Source organism: Aplidium turbinatum, chromosome 2, assembly GCF_918807975.1.
Source record: "Aplidium turbinatum chromosome 2, kaAplTurb1.1, whole genome shotgun sequence".
NCBI lineage: Eukaryota > Metazoa > Chordata > Ascidiacea > Aplousobranchia > Polyclinidae > Aplidium > Aplidium turbinatum.
In genome coordinates this window covers 30,959,050-30,978,627 of record NC_137473.1, presented here as the reverse complement: position 1 = coordinate 30,978,627, position 19,578 = coordinate 30,959,050, and the positions used below count along the sequence as shown (strand labels likewise).

The following is a 19,578-nucleotide window of genomic DNA, read 5'->3' as shown; positions in this document are numbered from 1 at the left end:
CGTCGTTAACTATTAAAACATTTTTAACATTTTTAAGGGGGGGGGGGGGCATGGCCCAATGCCCCCCCCCTGCGTACTCTAGTGTGCGCTATCGAAATGCTAAAGCTGCAAACGTTGTACGATACTCAATTACTCATGCTAAAGCGCCAGCTACCGAAATGAAAAGTATTGTTTTCTGTCACGAGCAGAATTTCACACCAGGCAGGGTAAGCACTCTCTAAATATAGCTACGGACCGTCACTGAAAAAATCTCAACTTCAGAGTGAAAAATAATAATGAGAATTAGGTTGTGCCGAAAAAGGAAGAACAGCAATTACATGCTTAAAACAAATTAAAGACACGCTTGTAAGTCAAGTCAGTACAAATTTACTCTTCTGACCATGCATATTTTTCTGAAGATCTAATTCTCTTCAATATAATAATAACAAATTATAAACCAAAAAAAAAAAAAAAAAAAAAAATAATAAACTAAATCGAAAAAAAATAAACCAAACGGTTGCAAAATAAACCAGATTTGGTTTTAAAAAGACTAAAATGGTAACACTGACTTCTAAGTGGTAAACATGGTAGCCACTTTAACAAGTCGAAATTCTGCCACTGAAATTGACTAGAATGAAACCGCCAACCAATCATAAGCTACGATTTAAGTGACGTAAAAAATGGCGAAAAGAAGATCATAGAAAGCAAATTAAGTGATGGATTTTTTGTCAGCTGGTTGGCTTAGGGGTTAGGGTTAGGACTAGAAAGTAGTCATTTCATTGACGCGTGTTCGATTCTCACCACTGCTATTGCTCTTTTTCTTCTGTAATTACCAAATAAAGTTCAAAACAAGTATTAACTCTCTGGATGAGTGCTAAAAGGGTCACAATTGGACGGTAGCCTCTGATAACACGTTCTGATTGGTTGGCGGTTGCATTGTAGTCAATTTCAGTGGCAGAGTTTCGACTTGTTAAAGTGGCTACCGGTAAACATCATTGATAAGGAAAACGCTCTGTTACATCATAATTCCGTACAACCTCGTAGTAAAAAAAATGCACACGGTACGAAATAACAATGTTCTGGATTGGCAGTGTGCACAGTACGATTGCAGATGCAGTAAAATGAGCTGGCTGAGCGAATTTTCTAGGACACCCCTAATTTACAGGATTATTCCCGCAATTTTAATTCCCTCAAAACGCCCATCATAGAATTCCGGACATTTAAGCATTTTTTTAAATTCCTCCCGGACGCAAAATTTAACCCTAAATTCCGGACATGTCCGGAATTTTCCGGACGGTATGGCAACCCTATTCTAGTGTCCATCGCTTTATCGAAATTTGCTAAGTCAGCAATCCCGGTGTTCTAATATCCCTGGTTCTCTACTTTGGAAGAGGATTTACGGCATTTCCATGCTCTTTTGACTAAAATTTTTAACTCTGCAATCTTGGCAGAACTTCGTGATAGGGTAGATCCCGAATTTAACTCGTTAAAAAATAACTTCGAAGAAAAAGTAAGAGAGTTCTCAGATATGTTGGACGCTGACATACATCCTGAGGATAGCGCTTCAAATGTAAGCACTAGGAGGTCTGAGAGCTCGTCACGGATAGTTGCACAAGTTAACCTGCAACTAAGACGAGAGGAGCTCCAGATACAAGCTGACGCCGAAGCGAGAGCTGCTGAGGCCGCCACGAGAGCTGAGACCATACGAGTTGAGGCCGAAGCGAGAGCTGAAGCGAGAGCTGCTGAGGCCGCCGCGAGAGCTGAGGCCGTACGAGCTGAGGCTGCCGCAAAAGCCGAAGCGAGAGCTGCTGAGTTCGCACTCAAAGACGCACAGTTGAGGGCTGAACAACGTAAAGAGGTAGCTTTGGCTGAATATCGATCAGATGTGGGCTCCCGGCGTAGTTCTAAGAAGGGCTCTTCTAGCCATTCCAGAAGTGAACATAAATCGCAGTTTAATTTACATAACCTTTTCCAGACGCCTGTTCAATCTGTAAGTGGACCAGTACAATCCACATGTTTTCAAGCTGTTACTCCTCCCCCAGAGCGTATAGGTCACGGGGCCGCCATCAGCAGTAATGCTTTGCCCCCTTCACAGTTTTCTGCGCCGCTAGTTTTTGATCGCCCAGCTACACGTAATTTGGGTGGTTGTGAGAGGCGTGTCGCGTCTACTGATTTTAACGTGTGTGAGGATCGTGATCGGGCTGTGCATGTGACTGAGCCCACTCACCCCCTTAAGGGATATAGCTTGTCTTCTCCCGCGAAATCGAGTTCTCAGCAGCAGGATTGCTTTTTTGAATACCAAAATAGTAGGACGTTTTTCGATAAGGCGGCCTTGATTGGTTACGATGGTAATAATATGCCATTTATCTTCTTTAAAAATCGTGTTACGGCCTTAATGGCAGCTTCACCGTTTAAAGGAACTCGTTTGACTTTGTTACAAGCAGCTTGTGTTAGAACAGCTGCGCAAACGATTGCTAATTTGGTTTCTGACACTCCTGGCTTGTCAGAGGAAGACAGGATAGAAATCTCGTTAGCTCGCTTGTCCCAGCGTTTTGGGGTTCGTGGAGGTCTTTTCGCCGAACCAGAAATTAGAAAGTATCGCTATGGTAGCAAATTGACTTCGATCTCTTCCAGTGATTTGAAAGAGTTTAAAGATGAATTGTCGCAGTGTCTGCTTTACGCGCAAGCTTATGGTCAGCGTGACAAATTGGAAGGACGTTTTGTTTTGGATTTGGCTAAGCGACTCCCGTTTGACGCTAAGCAGCGTTATCTTGACTTTTTAGGTGATCAGTATGGTGGTACTGATGAGCCTACTTTTCAGAGTTTGTTTGAATTTGTAGTACGGGAGGAAACGCGCAAGTCGACTGATTTTAGCATTATGCTAATGGGCGATTCTGGTGAGTCGCAGCATTTTAAAAAGTCTGTCAAAGGAAAATTGCCTTCATGTCCGGTTAGGCAGACGTCGGTAAAACCCCATCATAATGTGATTTCAGGGAGTTCGCAGTACTCGACTGCTGTTGGCGCACCGCGCAGTGGTGTGGCCAGACGTAGAGACATACCGGCATGTTTTTATTGTTCGTCACGTGGTCAAGTTGAATATCATTTTTTGTCTAATTGTAAAGAATTTTTGCGCTTGACACCTAAAGATCGGAGAGATGTTATTGTGAAAGCTTGAAAATGCTTGAATTGTTTGCGCCAGCATATGGTTAGGGATTGCGTTCATGCAAACAACTGTCGTCATTCGTCAATGTGGGCCTAACAACGATAGGAAACACTTTTTTCTTCTGCATGATTTTTATGTGATGTCACGTGATTCTCTTGTTTCGGTCGGCAAAGATGATGCTTGTGCCAGAGTTCCTGTGCGTAATGTTAAGATTGGAAATGTTAAAGCAGCCTTTAACCGCATTACTGCTGCTCGTGTTTTGAATCCAATGACTGGCAAATCGAAGTTGGTGTTTTGTCAGCATGATCCTGGTTCGCAGTTGACGTTTGTTTCGAGTGATTTGGTGTGCGAACTTGGCCTTAAACCGTACGATAAAGCATCGTTTAAAATGGATACTCTGGCTGGTCAGAAACCTACTTGTGCTGACCTTGTTAAACTCAACATCCAGTCGTTAGAGACGGATGAACTGTTTTGTGATATAACTTCGATGGTTAACCCAGCTTGGGCTGACGATGTTAAAACTTTACCGCATAAGCAGGATTTAAGTGGTTTCCGTCATTTTCATGACGTGAATATGTTTCATTTGAATGATTGTAGTGCTGTAGATATACTGATTGGCAACGACAACGCTTATTTGATGTGGGCTAAATGAGAGCGTGTTGGTGAAAATCGTAGTGAACCACATGCTTTACTCGCTCCTCTCGGCTGGTTGGCTTGTGGTGGTAAGTCACCCTTAGATGAAAGCGTTGCTAACGTGTGCAGAGTGCAGACGTCTTCAGAGTCGGATGTCATCTCTGGCTTTCAGCGTAAAATTGAGTCTCGTGATATGGAAATAGCAGACCTGAATAAAGTCATTCAGGATTTGACCTTGCAAAATGAAACCTGTGAATTGTCTCGCAATGACATTTTGGCTAGAGAACTTGTTGAACCGAATATTGAGTTGAAAGATGGTCGATTTGAGATACCCGTACCGTTGAAGGAAGATATTGATTTACCTAACAAATTTGTGCTGGCATCAGATAGAGCTGCTGCCTTAAGGAAGAAGGCTTTAAAACAATCTGAATTTCGAGGAACTTGTGTTAATGATGTAATGTTTTCGTGTCTTGATTTGTTAAACCCTCTGGCAGATCTCTTGGCTAGATGTCGGCTGAGCAGATTTGGTTTCGTGGCTGATATGACCAAGTACTTTTTTCACATTTTGGACTCTTCAATTCGTAAGCCCAATTTTATTGAACTGCTTACGTACACAGGCAGTGCCGTTCGGATCGTGAACGAACGCCCTTTGGTACCTTTGAGTGACGACCCTAGTGATTTTACTGTCATCACCCCTGCCTCACTTTTGACCCCATACTTAGACCCATACTGTGCTGTAGGGCAACCACATGATCGTGACCAACTAAGAAGGGATTATCGGTTCAATTTGTCACTTTCTCAGCAGTTTTGGAGTAAATGGATCGATTTTTACTTGCCAGGGCTTCAGGGCGGAAAAAATGGTTAAAAATGGCCGAGAATTTGGAGCCTGGTCAACTTGTAGTGGTAGGTTCTCTCCAAGACATTGGTAAACGTGGGAAGTATCAACTTGGAAGGGTGCATGAGGTGGTCCCACAAATTATGAAAGGGAAGCCTGTGGTTCGTAGAGCTAAAGTTGCCATCTGCAACTATGATGAGAGTACGGGGAAAGTGAAAGTAGACTACGTGTTGAGGGATATTTCGTGCCTCGCCCCCGTAAAGAACACTTAAGTGTTAGGGTTTGAGCCTGGTTTTGTCTGCGGTGGCCGACCCTTGTCTGAGCCCAGAACAGTCGGTTATTATCGCAACCATTGTATATAGCGTCATTTTAGCATGTACCTATGGTACCAATTTCATGTATCGTCGTGTATTATTCCGTATTGTTGTTCATTTTTTGCATGCCCTTTGTATTTACGTATTAACTTAAACGTGAGTGATTCAAACAATTTGTGTATCGTGTGTTTTTTATCATTGGCTCACAATTGTTCTTAAATTCTTTTTTAGTTATGCCATGTCAGACTGTCATAACTAGGGGCCGCTATGTTCCCGACAATTTTCACCAAGTCAAACGTCATATAAAACCGTTATGCTCTACTTAACCTAGCTGGCATCTTACGTCATGGAAATTGCTAGAAAATGTCCAAATATTGCACCATCGGTCGTAAGACCTGATGAAATATTGCATTAGCCGCTTGAACACCTGTTTAAATGACTTCATAATTGTCTTTCATTATTGCGTCACAGTTACTGTCTACGTGCATTTGAGATATCGCAAATTATTCTAGTCATTCGTAAAATTGTTTGTTGGAAGTCAGTCGCAAGTTTAACTGTTTGCTTGGTGCTTGCTAGCTGGACAAAATTTCCGTCTTTTATCCAAGTAATCTGTTCTGTAGTGACAGTTTTAGAGGCGTACGGTGTTGCGTCCCATTTTCGATAGCCGCGGGTTAATTTTACAGGAATACACTTTTGAATAGACGTTTCAAAAAAGTGTTTATTTTTCGGTCATTACATGCAGACGAACGGATTTGGGAATCTTATGTTACAATTTTCCCACGAAGAGATTATGGTTTACCGCTGTGACCAGCAGCAAAAAATAAATTTGAATTGAAATTTCTCTCGGCTGCCTTTCTTTCAGCAATTATGCCTACTCAATTTGTTACACCCTGGATAGAGTTGAGGAGTGTTTTTCAACAACCAGCTTGAAGGCGGTTATCGAACCGGGTTGGCAAAAATTTCTTCGCGCAGCACTGGAAGGAACAGGGCCGGATTTAGCGGCAGATGAGAAAAATGCCGCCCCCAAAAAATTTTTGATTGTGGTTTTCGATACAACGCGCCATTTTTATAAAACTTTATGAAACGAAAGTTCTTTCGTAAACTAGTCTTAATTTTTGGCTTGTTTACATACTTTAAGCATCAAGGCAAGTAGGCTACACAAAATAGCCTGCAACTTTTCCATTAACCTAACATTGACTAAAAACATTTTTTTCTAGGCTCCTTTAAATTTACTAACAGTGAAACAAACCGAACAAAGATTAATAAAAATTGCACAGACAAAGCCTAGTCCTCCATATTAAGCGAGACAGATAACTAAAAGAAGTGCTAAGGAGCCCATATTGTTGAAAACCAATCAAGCGTGAAGTACTCTAGGGGCGATGACTTGCCGCACTGTTTATAAATGTGTGTGATGTGATAACATATTTATTAATTGCTATATATCTGAATATATCTTTTGTAATTTATTATATTCACGTACAGTAGGCTATTATCAATGTAATATATTCGTATATTTTGCCACCCCCAATAATTTTCGCCCTAGGCAACTGCCTACTCTGCCTACTGCTAAATCTGGCCCTGGGAAGGAACGGGGGTGTTGTAAGCTATTTCATGTTTTAATGAAGAGACGTTGTAAATCGTCACTAGGAAAGCTCAAGAATTTGCTCCCGTTTGAAAAAAGGCCCCACAATTGACCAGCACTAATAATGAATTACGTCAGAAAACGTAGAAATAATGTACGTTAAACTCGCAGAAGCTACATGCAACACATAAAAAAACAAGCAGAGTAAATGAAGAGTAAAAACAATAGGCTACATTGTAAGTTAGGCTACAGCTGTTGCAGCTGTTACTGAAGATGAAAACGGTACCGGTAGGCCTATAGTCTTCTAAACGTTTATTCAATCAATCAATGTTTTATTTGTCAGTAACAGGAACATCTACATCACGGGTACATGTTTGAAAATGCAAATAATATACACAATGCAAAAGTTACACAAATTCCCATACCGACAGGGAGACAACGAGACGAGTAGACGACCATACGGTCTACAAGTCAATTGCCACCCTACGGAAATGATGATTTTGCCATTTAAAATAAGCTTACGAGAGAAAAATAAAACGTTAAAACGTTCCCGCGCTTCAACAGACGCGCAAAAAAAACATATTTAAGATAACTTAAGATAACGTAGGCCTGAAAATGAGTTTAGTTTCTACAATTTTGGATTATTTTTTAATTTTAAATATATTTTATTGATTTTTGGTTGTAATTTTATTGCATTTTATGATCAATTTTATTGCTGCGTATTTGTAACAGATTTGATTGGGGTCCTTTACATTTTTTTTGTATGATGGTGGGGATTTCCCTGTAAGCTGTTGCTATGCTAACTGTGTTAGTATGTGGGTGGGTGTGTGTGTGTGTGTGTGATTGGACTGGAGCACCAGTTGTTTTTCCATTTCTCACAGGTCTATGTTCGTTTTGGCTTTGCGTATTATGTCAACTGAATTAAGCCTTTGGTGCAACTATATTGATTAATTAATATACTTCAAGAATGCCGTCAAAACCCAAAAAATCAAAAGATCGTGAAAAACAAGTACTGGTAGTTTCACTTCTCCACACCCCCACAAGTCCTTCTTTCGCCAGTAGAGAGGTTGTTACCTTAAATGACCTGGATATAAACTTGAGTATTGACATAGAAGAAAAAGATGAAAGACGTCGCGGAAGTTTTTATTGTCCATCTGGTGCTCATTATGAAGGAGAATTTCGTGATGGATTTCGAAATGGTAGTGGAACACAAACATGGCAAAATGGATCTGAGTACAAAGGAGAGTTTCTAAATGATATGCAACATGGCATTGGTATACACAAGTGGACATCTGGCGAGGTAAAATGAATATTCTTGTGTGTTTCATGTTTAACGTAATTAATTTAGTAAATATGATAGCCTACTGATACTTCTTAATTGGTATTCCAACTAAACCATGCAATCATGTGCTGTGTTGTGTCCAGATTCAATTTTTTTTGGGTTAAACCAAACAACCCCAACTATAATACTTTTGTCAAACATCCATCCACAAGTTGTCATTGCCACCTACGGTATGATTTTTAGGTCATTCCTATTAGTGATTGAAAGATCCTGGTTTATGCCAAAAGCAAAACCATAAAAATTAATCTTAGAATATTTTTGGTAGAGGTCATACTGTGGATTGGTGTGGTTGCACAATGCTTTAGGTAAAATTTTAGTTTTCTTAACCAAAATTATTGATGGGCCTTTGTTTTTATGTCAGTTACCGGTATATTTTTTCCGAGACTGCTGGTATTAAAATAGAAAATCAAAAGTGATTTGCATTTTCAAACTTATTTTTGAACTGAACACAGTTGACCATTTGGTCTTGTATTTGGGTGATACAGTTTGTCACCACCTCAGGTGAATAATTGCATGGTGCTCTTGCTGCTCTCTGCATGAGCCACAGGCAGTTATTCGCCTGTGGCTCATCATTCCTTTTGTGTGTGTTTTAATTGTTTTGTCCAATGCCTGTAGTCTACACCTCACGTGATCTGTTTCCCACCGCATAATTTACTCGCAATCATTCTCGTATCATTTGTTCAGTTTGTGCTTTCAGTCCAGAGTGTCGTTACAGTTACAGTGCATAGTCAAATTTATCTTACGATTTTCATTTTATGTATTGCAGATTTAATTCCTGATGAGGACACACGTACGTGTCGAAAACGTTTGAGTTTATTTTATTTAATTATGTTCTATTTTGTGTGAAATAAAGTATGCTAAACCCGCTAAAGTTACTATGTTTTATTTCTCTATGGTTCAACAAAGCAAACTCTTTACCAAAATAATGAAAAAGGCAATATAACGCAAGAGAACAACTGCACGCCCAGCAAGCTGATGCAAGAGAGAGGCCCAATTACGGATCCATAGGATGCACTACCAAATAATTATAAATTCAAGACAAATGTACGACTAGTCCAATTGATGTCAAGTTATCTTGTTGTGTATCGCGATTTCGAATAATAAATTTTCTTCAGCACAACTTTATAACAGGCATAGTAAAATCTTCAGTAGGTCAGTTTAAGAATGCAGCAGTTAAGTTTAGAAAGAAATCAACAATAGTGTTTTTCGGTTGCTAAGAAACAAATAAATTTAGTCTGCGAGCAGTAGTGACAATATTATGTAAATTATGAAGGGAATTAAGTCATACATTAGTAAAACGGAGTGACAACGCCAGGGAGGGATTCTGGGGAGGCAAGCCATCCTCTCTCTTGGCATCGTCCCTATTCACCCCAAAAAAGTTGAAATTTTTGTCTTAAAAAATAAAATAAACAATTAACACAATCAACGTAAACATAGTTGGTCCAAATTTTTTGTGTATATGTACGATAACCAACCTAACAAGGTGCAAACCCAGAAAAAGTGTATTTGCTGCTAAAAATATTTCCACAAACAAAGTTTTGACCATAATAAATAAACAAGAAAAAAACTTACCCAAACAATTTTAGTCTCTGTGCAGTTGCAATATATTATTCAAAAAAGTTATCAGCTTTAAATAATCAATAAACTTATATGTATCCGCAAAGCAATTATTGTCTTTGGAATATTAAGTTTAACTAGTTTTTTTGTAAAAACATACAAAAATTTGTTTTTTGTCCCTATTCACCCCGCAGTCCCTATTCACCCCAAATTAGGGTACCTAAAATGTACTGTAGAACAAAAATTTATGCCCTTAAACACTAGGATTAAGAATCAGTACCACTTTTATAAAAGTCTTTAGTATGTTCCAAAAGGATATTACACTCTTACCTATGGATTCAGAAGCGGGCACTCTGACTACTAACTTATCAATTGTTTGATTTGTTAATACCCTACCGTATATGAATAATATTTTCTATCTACATTTTTAATCAGATATAATATCTAAGAGATGTGTTCTGAATTTTTATGAACCAAAATTAGCAACTTTTCACTATCTTTTATCTCAATTTTGAAGTTTCAGATTCTTGTGAATGTGAATGAGGTCATGTAGTTTGCAAGGAGTTGTAGGGTTTTCCTAATAATTGGCTATATTTTAGCGTAGACTTTTGGTTATTGAGAGACTCAGAGTCTCTAGCTACAAAACAGGTAATTTAGGCTTCTGTCTAGGGGTATGCTTTCCTACAAAAATTAAACTTGTAAGTTAAATTAATATTAAATATATTTGTTATAAATAAAAATTACAAGTTTGGGGAATTGAAAATCATGTCTAACTAATTTAGTTTTATCGACCAGTGTCAGAAGAGCGACATTCTCCAGACTTTGTGAATTTCACCTTCTCGTTCTGTTGTTGTTCATGTCTGTTCACTGTGCAAGTCTGTCTCTGAGTGTTTGCATTTTTCAATTCCCTGCTTATTTCATAATGGGGCGCCTTTTTATCAGTAATAGCCTATCGTGAGAATTATGAAACGAACCCGGTTACACAATTATATGGCTTCAGAAATACAAATGCGGTGAGCCAAACTCCGTGAGAACATTTAGGTTTTGAATTTGCAGCGTTGAAATGCATTTTGCAATTCTGATAAGTTTCGGTTAAATGTTAAAATATAAATTTGTTGCTTAAAAACATGGTACATGTTACACACTTCCCTCCTTACGGCAAAATAACCGATAGAGCATATTACAATAACTCGGTTATACATGATGCAAATAATATACAGGTGTGTGGTTATAAGATACTTTACAAAGAGTATTGACAATTGTAGGCTAACAATTAGTAGGGGAAGACACATGACCCCCCTCCTTTCGTGGGATGAGGAGATTAAACGCACACATAAGCAAATAGATAACACATACTGTTACTGAATTATATTGTTGCAGGGGTAACACTCGTTTATCACAAGAGATAAGGCGATGTCATATGTTTCCTGATAGCCTTTTGGCTTAGGACGATATACACAAATTGCACTTGCAGGCGCAGGGGTAACACTCGGTTATCATGAGAGATAAGGCGATGTCCTAGTTCCCTGGTAGCCTTTTGGCTTAGGACGATATACACAAATTGCACTTGCAGGTGTAACTCTCGTTTATCATTAGAGATAAGGCGATGTCGTAATTCCCTGGGAGCCTTTTGGCTTATTTAGGCAAGACAGCATTAGCTTGATGCAAGATAGCGAGGACCAGATGCAGTTTCACCTCATGCTCAGGAGGAACTATGGGTTAGGTACAGTTTTACCTCTTGTCCAGTAGGGATGCAGTTTCACCTCATGCTCAGGAAGATCTATGGGTTGGGTACAGTTTTACCTCTTGTCCAGGAGGAATCTAAGAAATAGGGCAGCTGCTACGTTGCTGCGTCATTCTTGAGTAAGCATTATGAATAGTTTTAAAAATAAAATACACAAATGTTGTATGCAAATAGGCAGGTAAGTGTCCATGACTGTCCAGTGTCCATGCCCCGCCTCCGAAGAGATAGGACTTGACACTCATAGAAACAAACCAGAATAATAATAGAATAGCGGTGAGCGTCGCGGGCGCGAAGGTTGTAGGCCTACTAGACTGAGATGGTATTCATGAGAGTAATGTTTTTGAGGACCAGATATGCTATAGAGTTCGAGCATGTTGAGTTCGAGACTATGACAGCAGTGCTGATGAGCTGATCAGTTTATGACTGTTGACAGATGATGAGCACGACATGAGGCCAGCTTGTAAATTCGCAAGCTGTAAAGCAAATGTTTTGAGCAGCTGATTGCTGCGGAAATGTTGTTAAAGTAGAGTGCTTGTTGTGTGAAGAAGGCTTGAATGCGTAACAATGTCGCAGTGTAGTGTGATTGAACGCGTGATGTCGCAGTGTAGCAGCAGACATTGGGTTGACCATGTTGAAAGGTAACGATGCAGCTTCGGTGCATATAGGCGGCAATGAGGTTAGCTGAGTTGACGTCGTCTCCGTAGAGCTTCGTTAAGTAAAGGCATCTCACGTGGAGGTATCTCATTGGGACTCATGTTGTCAACCTCCTCGTGGTAAGTTCCGGTAACTGCACAAAACAGGCTAATGACAACAAACAGAGACACATCAGGGCGTCTCTGGGGTGGTAAAAGGATAAACCCTCGGCCCCAGAGTTCGAAGAAAGAAGCCAGAAGTCCCAACATCCTACGTGGAGGTAGGTTGTTGATCGAGCCACAGTGTGGTGACGATGACGTCGTGTCATCCGTCGTAGTGCTTTAGTCTCTCAAGGTCTCTCACATCTCATCTAGCAGCAACCATGCGGTGAGGTGGCGCATCTGAAAAATTTGATACAGAGTAGCATCCGCGAGATACATGTAATTATACTAATTAGTAATGTACTTATATGGTACTGTAATAGATAAAAAAGCATAAGAATGGTTGAAACAACCAAGCGACATGATTTAGTCATGTACGCTGATAAGGTGCCAGAAGCTGTTCAAGTGTGAGAACAGGCAGAAACAATCGGTAGACTGTAAGTATGTACAATGTGATACAATACAGGGGATACAATCTCAGTGAATGAGCTAAAGCGTTGAGAAGGAATAGCTTAGTTAACGTAGGCTAGGTGAAATGATGATCACCTAAAATTGTAACAAAATGCAGTGAAAAACAGGTGACGATGCGATATCAGTGAATGAACAATGTCAGTGAGAGATGGCGTAGCTTGAAGTACGTAAAAGTACGTATATGTAAAAGCAGTAAATAATAGCATATGGTAAATGGGAATACTACGTAACATGACAGTGTCATGGCGTAGGCTAAGCTTGCGGCTAATAGGGTGTATGTAACAGGAAACAGTAATGGTTCTATAGAACACACCAAGGCAAAATTGGTAGACGTAAAGCTGCTGGTATGCTTTTTAGTGGTTAATCAACGTTTGAACGACGTGAGATGAATGGTGCTGTTTTGTCGATCTAAGTATGTGGTAGCGCTTTTGCGTTATCAAGAGATAGTAGGGGCGTGAGACCAGAGGGGGGGTACCCAAAAAATAGTATATCCAATTTTATTTTGATAGATATACTAAATCTAGGCTGTATACCAAATTTTAGGTCAAAATATTGAAAAACCATTCATTAGGGGCAAAAAATGTGATTTTTGACCCCAGCGAGGGAATTTTTTTCATAAAAATTAATTTTGGATATAAAATCTGACACAGTTGAGAGAATCAGTTGATTTAAAAGTGTATTCCTACTCATTTTTCAGCAATGAATCCATTTTTGGTGGTTAAAATCATCTATCTCATGTAGAAAGTGGCCAAAACTTGATTTTTCTTCCAAAAATACTGAAAAAATACCCCTCGAAAAATAAATCATTGTAAAAATCTTCTTGCTGTGCCCCCCACATCCCAATTCCAGTATTTTAAGCCCTCTTGTGAGATGGTCAGAATAAATCCAAACATTTTGGTGCAAGAAAAAGTGAAAAAGCTCTTGAAATGGCCATATGGTACCATTTTTAGTACTAGCGAAAAAAAATGGTACCATTTTTACTGCAGGCAAAAGTTTCGAGAAAATTACCAAAATTATTTACCATTCTCATTTATTTTGACAGATTGTTAATATTCTAAGTTTTTGAGTAGTATGGCTCCTACATCTACTGATTATGTATTTTGTTTCAATGATAAGCTGCCACTGAAGTATGAAATTGTGTTTGGAGTTATTGACAAATCCAAGAATGGGCCTCCATCTGGGCCGCAAGAAACCAAACTACGGAAGGAATTTATGATATGTATGACCAAGTCCTTATTGGATATTTGGAAGAAGGCATTTGGAGATGGTGACTTGCTTCTGCCCTATGCACTGGTTAGAAGAGAGCTTGTTAGCCTCTTGACAGACTTTCATAATTCAGTAACTTTCTTACAAGTTGCGCGTGATTGCTGTAGAAAAACCGTACTCCCGTCAATTCTTAGCGAAGAATTCACCTTTGTTACACTGATTCGATGTCATCGATCGTTGAAGCAACGTAAAAATCAAAAGTTTTCCAGCTTGAATGGAAGCTAATGATATCATACAGTATTTTCATTTTCTAGATGCACGCTAGAATGCGCGGGAAATTATATTCTCGCAACAATTGTTCGTGCTATGCAATGACGATTTGCATCGCTAGTTCATGTGTTATTTCTCGACGGACAAGCATGACCAACGTGTCCGCCGTGAATTTTGAGGCCTGCATTCACCATCAATATTGTTTCTTTGAGTAGTATCATAAATCAGAGATGTTCAAGTGTTTGTTCAAATCTTTCAATCTTTTCAACTCTGTTTTATGATACTACTCAAAGAAACAATATTGATGGTGAATGCAGGCCTCGAAATTCACGGCGGACACGACGGTCATGTCCGCTGTCACAGCATGTGATGTCCGCGGGAAGTACCATCTAGGTCGGTCATATTTGTCCGCCAAGAAATAACACATGAACTAGCGATACAAATCGTCATTGCATAGCACGAACAATTGTTGCGAGAATATAATTTCCCGCGCATTCTAGCGCGCATCTAGAAAATGAAAATACTGTATGATATCATTAGCTTCCATTCAAGCAGGAAAACTTTTGATTTTTACGTTGCTTCAACAATCGATGATATCGAATCAGTGTAACAAAGGTGAATTCTTCGCTAAGAATTGACGGGAGTACGGTTTTTCTACAGCAATCACGCGCAACTTGTAAGAAAGTTACTGAATTATGAAAGTCTGTCAAGAGGCTAACAAGCTCTCTTCTAACCAGTGCATAGAGCAGAAGCAAGTCACCATCTCCAAATGCCTTCTTCCAAATATCCAATAAGGACTTGGTCATACATATCATAAATTCCTTCCGTAGTTTGGTTTCTTGCGGCCCAGATGGAGGCTCATTCTTGGATTTGTCAATAACTCCAAACACAATTTCATACTTCAGTGGCAGCTTATCATTGAAACAAAATACATAATCAGTAGATGTAGGAGCCATACTACTCAAAAACTTAGAATATTAACAATCTGTCAAAATAAATGAGAATGGTAAATAATTTTGGTAATTTTCTCAAAACTTTTGCCTGCAGTAAAAGTAGTACCATTTTTTTCGCTAGTACTAAAAATGGTACCATTTGGCCATTTCAAGAGCTTTTTCACTTTTTCTTGCACCAAAATGTTTGGATTTATTCTGACCATCTCACAAGAGGGCTTAAAATACTGGAATTGGGATGTGGGGGGCACAGCAAGAAGATTTTTACAATGATTTATTTTTCGAGGGGTATTTTTTCAGTATTTTTGGAAGAAAAATCAAGTTTTGGCCACTTTCTACATGAGATAGATGATTTTAACCACCAAAAATGGATTCATTGCTGAAAAATGAGTAGGAATACATATTTAAATCAACTGATTCTCTCAACTGTGTCAGATTTTATATCCAAAATTAATTTTTATGAAAAAAATTCCCTCGCTGGGGTCAAAAATCACATTTTTTGCCCCTAATGAATGGTTTTGACCTAAAATTTGGTATACAGCCTAGATTTAGTATATCTATCAAAATAAAATTGGATATACTATTTTTTGGATACCCCCCCCTCTGGTCTCACGCCCCTAGAGATAGGAGAAGTTACATAGCCAAATGCCAACCAAGCTTACACACAAAGTTCCATATTCAGGGCAAATAACTGATCATAAACTGCGGAATAGCCCGTTTCGGTGAGTCCGATCCCTTAAAGGGGGATTTTTTAAATTTCTTTTTTGAATTATTGGGTACCGTAGCCTAATTATCATTGCCGTTTTAGGGGTTAGAGGTTAGGAACTCACCGAATCGGACTCACCGAATAGTAGCAGACCCCATAAACTGCAACTCCAAACAAAACAAAACAGAGCCTAAAATGGCTAAACAAAGTTTCTCAAATCATGTTAGCTTCTAATAGTTATAAAAAAATAGGGGAAACGATAACAAACTCTATGGCGCAGGCGGCTTTGCATGATTTCCCCTATTCTTTGCTCCATGTAGTTACACGAACTGATAGCTTCAGTTGAGAACGTAAAGGGTACCAAAGCGGATGTCTCTTAGCCGGAGTAAAAAGACGCACAAAAGTCCCAAACAGTTGCTTGGGAGCAAAACCACAACGCTTTGCAGAGCGTTGTGGTTTCGCTCGTCTATAAAATAAGTGCCTGCACGTCTGTATAAAATAAGATTGGGACGGGGTGTCCTGCAATCTGTTATGCCAAAAGCCAAAATAAAAAGGAATATTAAAATGAGCTAAAAATTCAATACATTTGACACTGCAATTTTTCAACAAAAAATTACATGGTTATGATTTCCTGAAAAGACAACTTGTTGGTAGGCTAATTAGTGAATCTAATTATTCTAATGTGAATGTTTAAAAATATTAGAAGTGGCAAATGGCAGTTCGGCATGTAAATAAAATTTTTGACATCGGCGTCTTAAATAAGCGGTCTGCCGCTGAACAATTCACTTTATTACTTCCCATGAACAAACAACAAAAATCAGTTACGTTTGACAAGCAATAAATTGCCGGCGTTGCGCTTAAAAAATACAGTAGGCTACGCAAATTTTTTTGCGAACCAACGTTTGAAATGTTATCAAGTAACATGTTTTTAAAAGATACTTATGAGTTTGTGCATTTTTAAGTTATAAATGAAAAATTGTAGCAAAGCCTACTTACCCGATTTTTCATAGCTACTTTGGAAAAAAATCTTTCTAAACTTACTTGTCTGAGTGTCACGAAAGTGGAGAGCAAATTATATAAGCTTTTATTCATTTTCAACCCGACTTAAGTTCAAAGGTCACCAATGTGGTAACATTTATATTACATGTTTGTTAAAGGTTTTCTAAGTGAATTAATTATATTAAGACTGCCGGCTATCTGATAAACTTTGCTATTTGACTCCACTAAATCTTTTTCACACAACTGTTGTTCATATTACTGTATTTTGTCGAGTTATCATTATTTTTGTTTGGACTAGCCCCCAGTGTAGGGTTTTTAGCTACCGTATCTTATTCCCCCAGCGTAGGGTTTGGGGCTATCTGATAGCCGTATCTTTTGTTTATAAAAAGGATAATTAAAAGGGATAATTTAGGCTTCTGTCTAGGGGTATGCTTTCCTACAAAAGTTAAACAAGTTAAATTAATATTAAATATATTTGTTATAAATAAAAATTGCAAGTTTATGAAATTGAAAAATATGTCTAACTAATTTAGTTTTATCAACCGGTGTCAGAAAAAAGCGACATTCTCCAGTTGTGAATTTTACCTTCTCGTTCTGTTGTTGTTCATGTCTGTTCACTGTGCAAGTCTGTCTCTGAGTGTTTGCATTTTTCAATTCCCTGCTTATTTCATAATGTGGCGCCTTTTTATCAGTAATAGCCTATTGTGAGAATTATGAAACGAACCCGGTTACACAATTATATGGCTTCAGAAATACAAATGCGGTGAGCCAAACTCCGTGAGAACATTCATGGCCATCTAAAGATGCGGCCTGATTTGTCACATTTTGCATAAATTTCCAGGTTTTTCTAACTTTAGGCGAACGTTCGAATAAATTTTTCTAAAAATTATATTTTTACGCTTTCTTTATTCTTTTCCCCAGAGGACACAATAGGTTTTAACATCCTCACATGTTGAAAAACAAAGAAAATTTGATTTTGTAGATTTTAGTCAGACTGTTAATTTTCAATAACAGTCTGATTTTGCGTTTTTCAACTTACTTTTTCTCATTTGCTACTGCTTCCCCAAGGCAACAAAAAAGTTTTTTGTTGTTAGGAAACCGCAAAAAGTAAAAACATCTCAAAAAATGTCAGTCAAGCACTAGTAGTAGCTGTAATCAAAATATGCAAAATGTGACAAATCAGGCCGCATCTCCAGGTGGCCATGGAACATTTAGGTTTTGAATTTGCAACGTTGAAATGCATTTTGCAATTCTGATAAGTTTCGGTTAAATGTTAAAATATAAATTTGTTGCTTAAAAACACGGTACATGTTACAGAGTTATTTGCATCTGCCACAACTATCTGCATTTCACACAGATGTATAATTAACAAAGCTGGTTGTAACAAACACTCAAAGTAGTTTTGGACTTCAAAAGTCTTCCGATCCATTGAAAAAGTTCTAACATACTTAGTTTTTTATTTTAAAGTATATAAATATTTCCAGATATATAAATAGATTGAGTAGCCTAAGTTACGAAGGGTTTAGTCATTGAAAAATTATAATTTAAATTTTATGTTTATTGTAAAGTTTTGTTTCAACAGGTTTATGAAGGTCAATTTTATAAGGATCATCGCCATGGCAAAGGAAGTTATATGTGGCCAGATGGAACCAAATACAGTGGAACATTTTTTCTTGATAAGAAAGAAGGTTATGGCGTGTTCACATTTTCGAATGGTGATAAGTTTGAAGGCCTTTATAAAGAAGATGAACGCTTTGGTCCTGGTGTGTTAACATACAAAGACGTAGAGAATTATGGTCAAGATGTTGGTATATGGCACCGTGGAAAACTTCTAAAACTTTGTACCCCAACTAGCGATGTCTTTACCATGCTTGATCATTCAGAATATGAATATTTTCCACATGAACATCGGTTAAACATTGATTTGAATGATGACTACGAAAGTGATGTTGATAAAGTTTTTGTAAAAGAAAGTTCACAATATTCATTTCTTTCAAGCGAATTTAAGGCTTCGCTTTTTGCGGAAAATACTGCCTTGCCCCCAGGTATAGCATTTTACTCAAAAGATTTTGAACATTTACCGCTGACCAACAAGCATATGAAAGATTTAGAAACTGCGTTTTTTGGATCAGATGACTATAAGGCAATGAAGCAAAATGCCAAAAACCATGTAGTTGCACTCAACAATACTCCTCTGCTGATGGAAATCCAAAAACATGTATGTTGTTGAATAGATTTTGTGTGAACATGGCTTAAATTCTATATTCCATTTCTTTTCAATGAAACCAAAATTGTCTAGTTGATATTGCATGTAATTATAGTGTATATACTGTCAAAGCCTATGGAAATATCATTGCAAACATTTTTTTATATCATTACTTCACAAATGTAGATACAAACGACCTGATGTAGCCTAATGCTATGAGTTTGTTGTGGTAGTAGCTGTTTGCATTAGGTTTCGGAACATAGTTCCCTAGTCATGTGCTATGATTAGGGCAAGTTTTTATTGACCTAAAAATCTAAAAAAATGACTTCAAAAATAAGCAGGCAACTGACTCCACAATGAACATTATGTTATCCACGAACAAAATGATTTGAAAGACAATGTAATGTTGCTTATTTTCGGCATTAAAGTTTCTGTCTTTAGCTGGAAGTTTGCAAAGTATCAAAAAGCTTCTTTCCATAGAAGTAGACGTGACCTGACAGTGTTGGATGTTGATGTAATCTGTACACAGCTGGTGAAACATCTGATCTTTCCATGTTTATTATTCTGGAAATATCATTTTTAATTTTTGACGATTTTGTTTCGGTTACAACAGTAGGCCTACTGCATTGCACAAAGGGTTGATGTGAGGTAGCCAGTAGCCACCTGTACCTAAAACGTCAGTACAAATTGAAATTAATGAAAAACAAGTTGTGGAAGTACGTATAAATTTTTCTCATTAGGCTATTTAAAAGAAAACTTTTTGACTGGACATGCCAATTACATAAAATTGATTTCATTGACCCCAAATTGGACAAAAGGCGCGCACA

At 38.1% G+C, this 19,578-nt stretch overlaps 1 protein-coding gene across 5 annotated transcripts in view; it reads left to right on the top strand.

Moving 5' to 3' along the window:
- The first annotated feature begins 7,331 nt into the window (after window positions 1–7,331).
- The window catches only part of LOC145787063 (ankyrin repeat and MYND domain-containing protein 1-like), a 37,193-nt gene continuing 24,946 nt past the window's right edge, over window positions 7,332–19,578 (top strand). For all 5 annotated transcript variants that reach the window (XR_014291362.1, XR_014291360.1, XR_014291361.1 and 2 more), the window contains exons 1-2: window positions 7,332–7,806; window positions 18,128–18,763. Coding sequence is in view for 2 of the 5 variants with exons in the window: in XM_082598777.1 (XP_082454903.1) it covers window positions 7,474–7,806; window positions 18,128–18,763 (969 nt within the window). In the remaining 3 variants the exon portion in view is untranslated. The remainder of the gene's footprint in view (window positions 7,807–18,127; window positions 18,764–19,578) is intronic.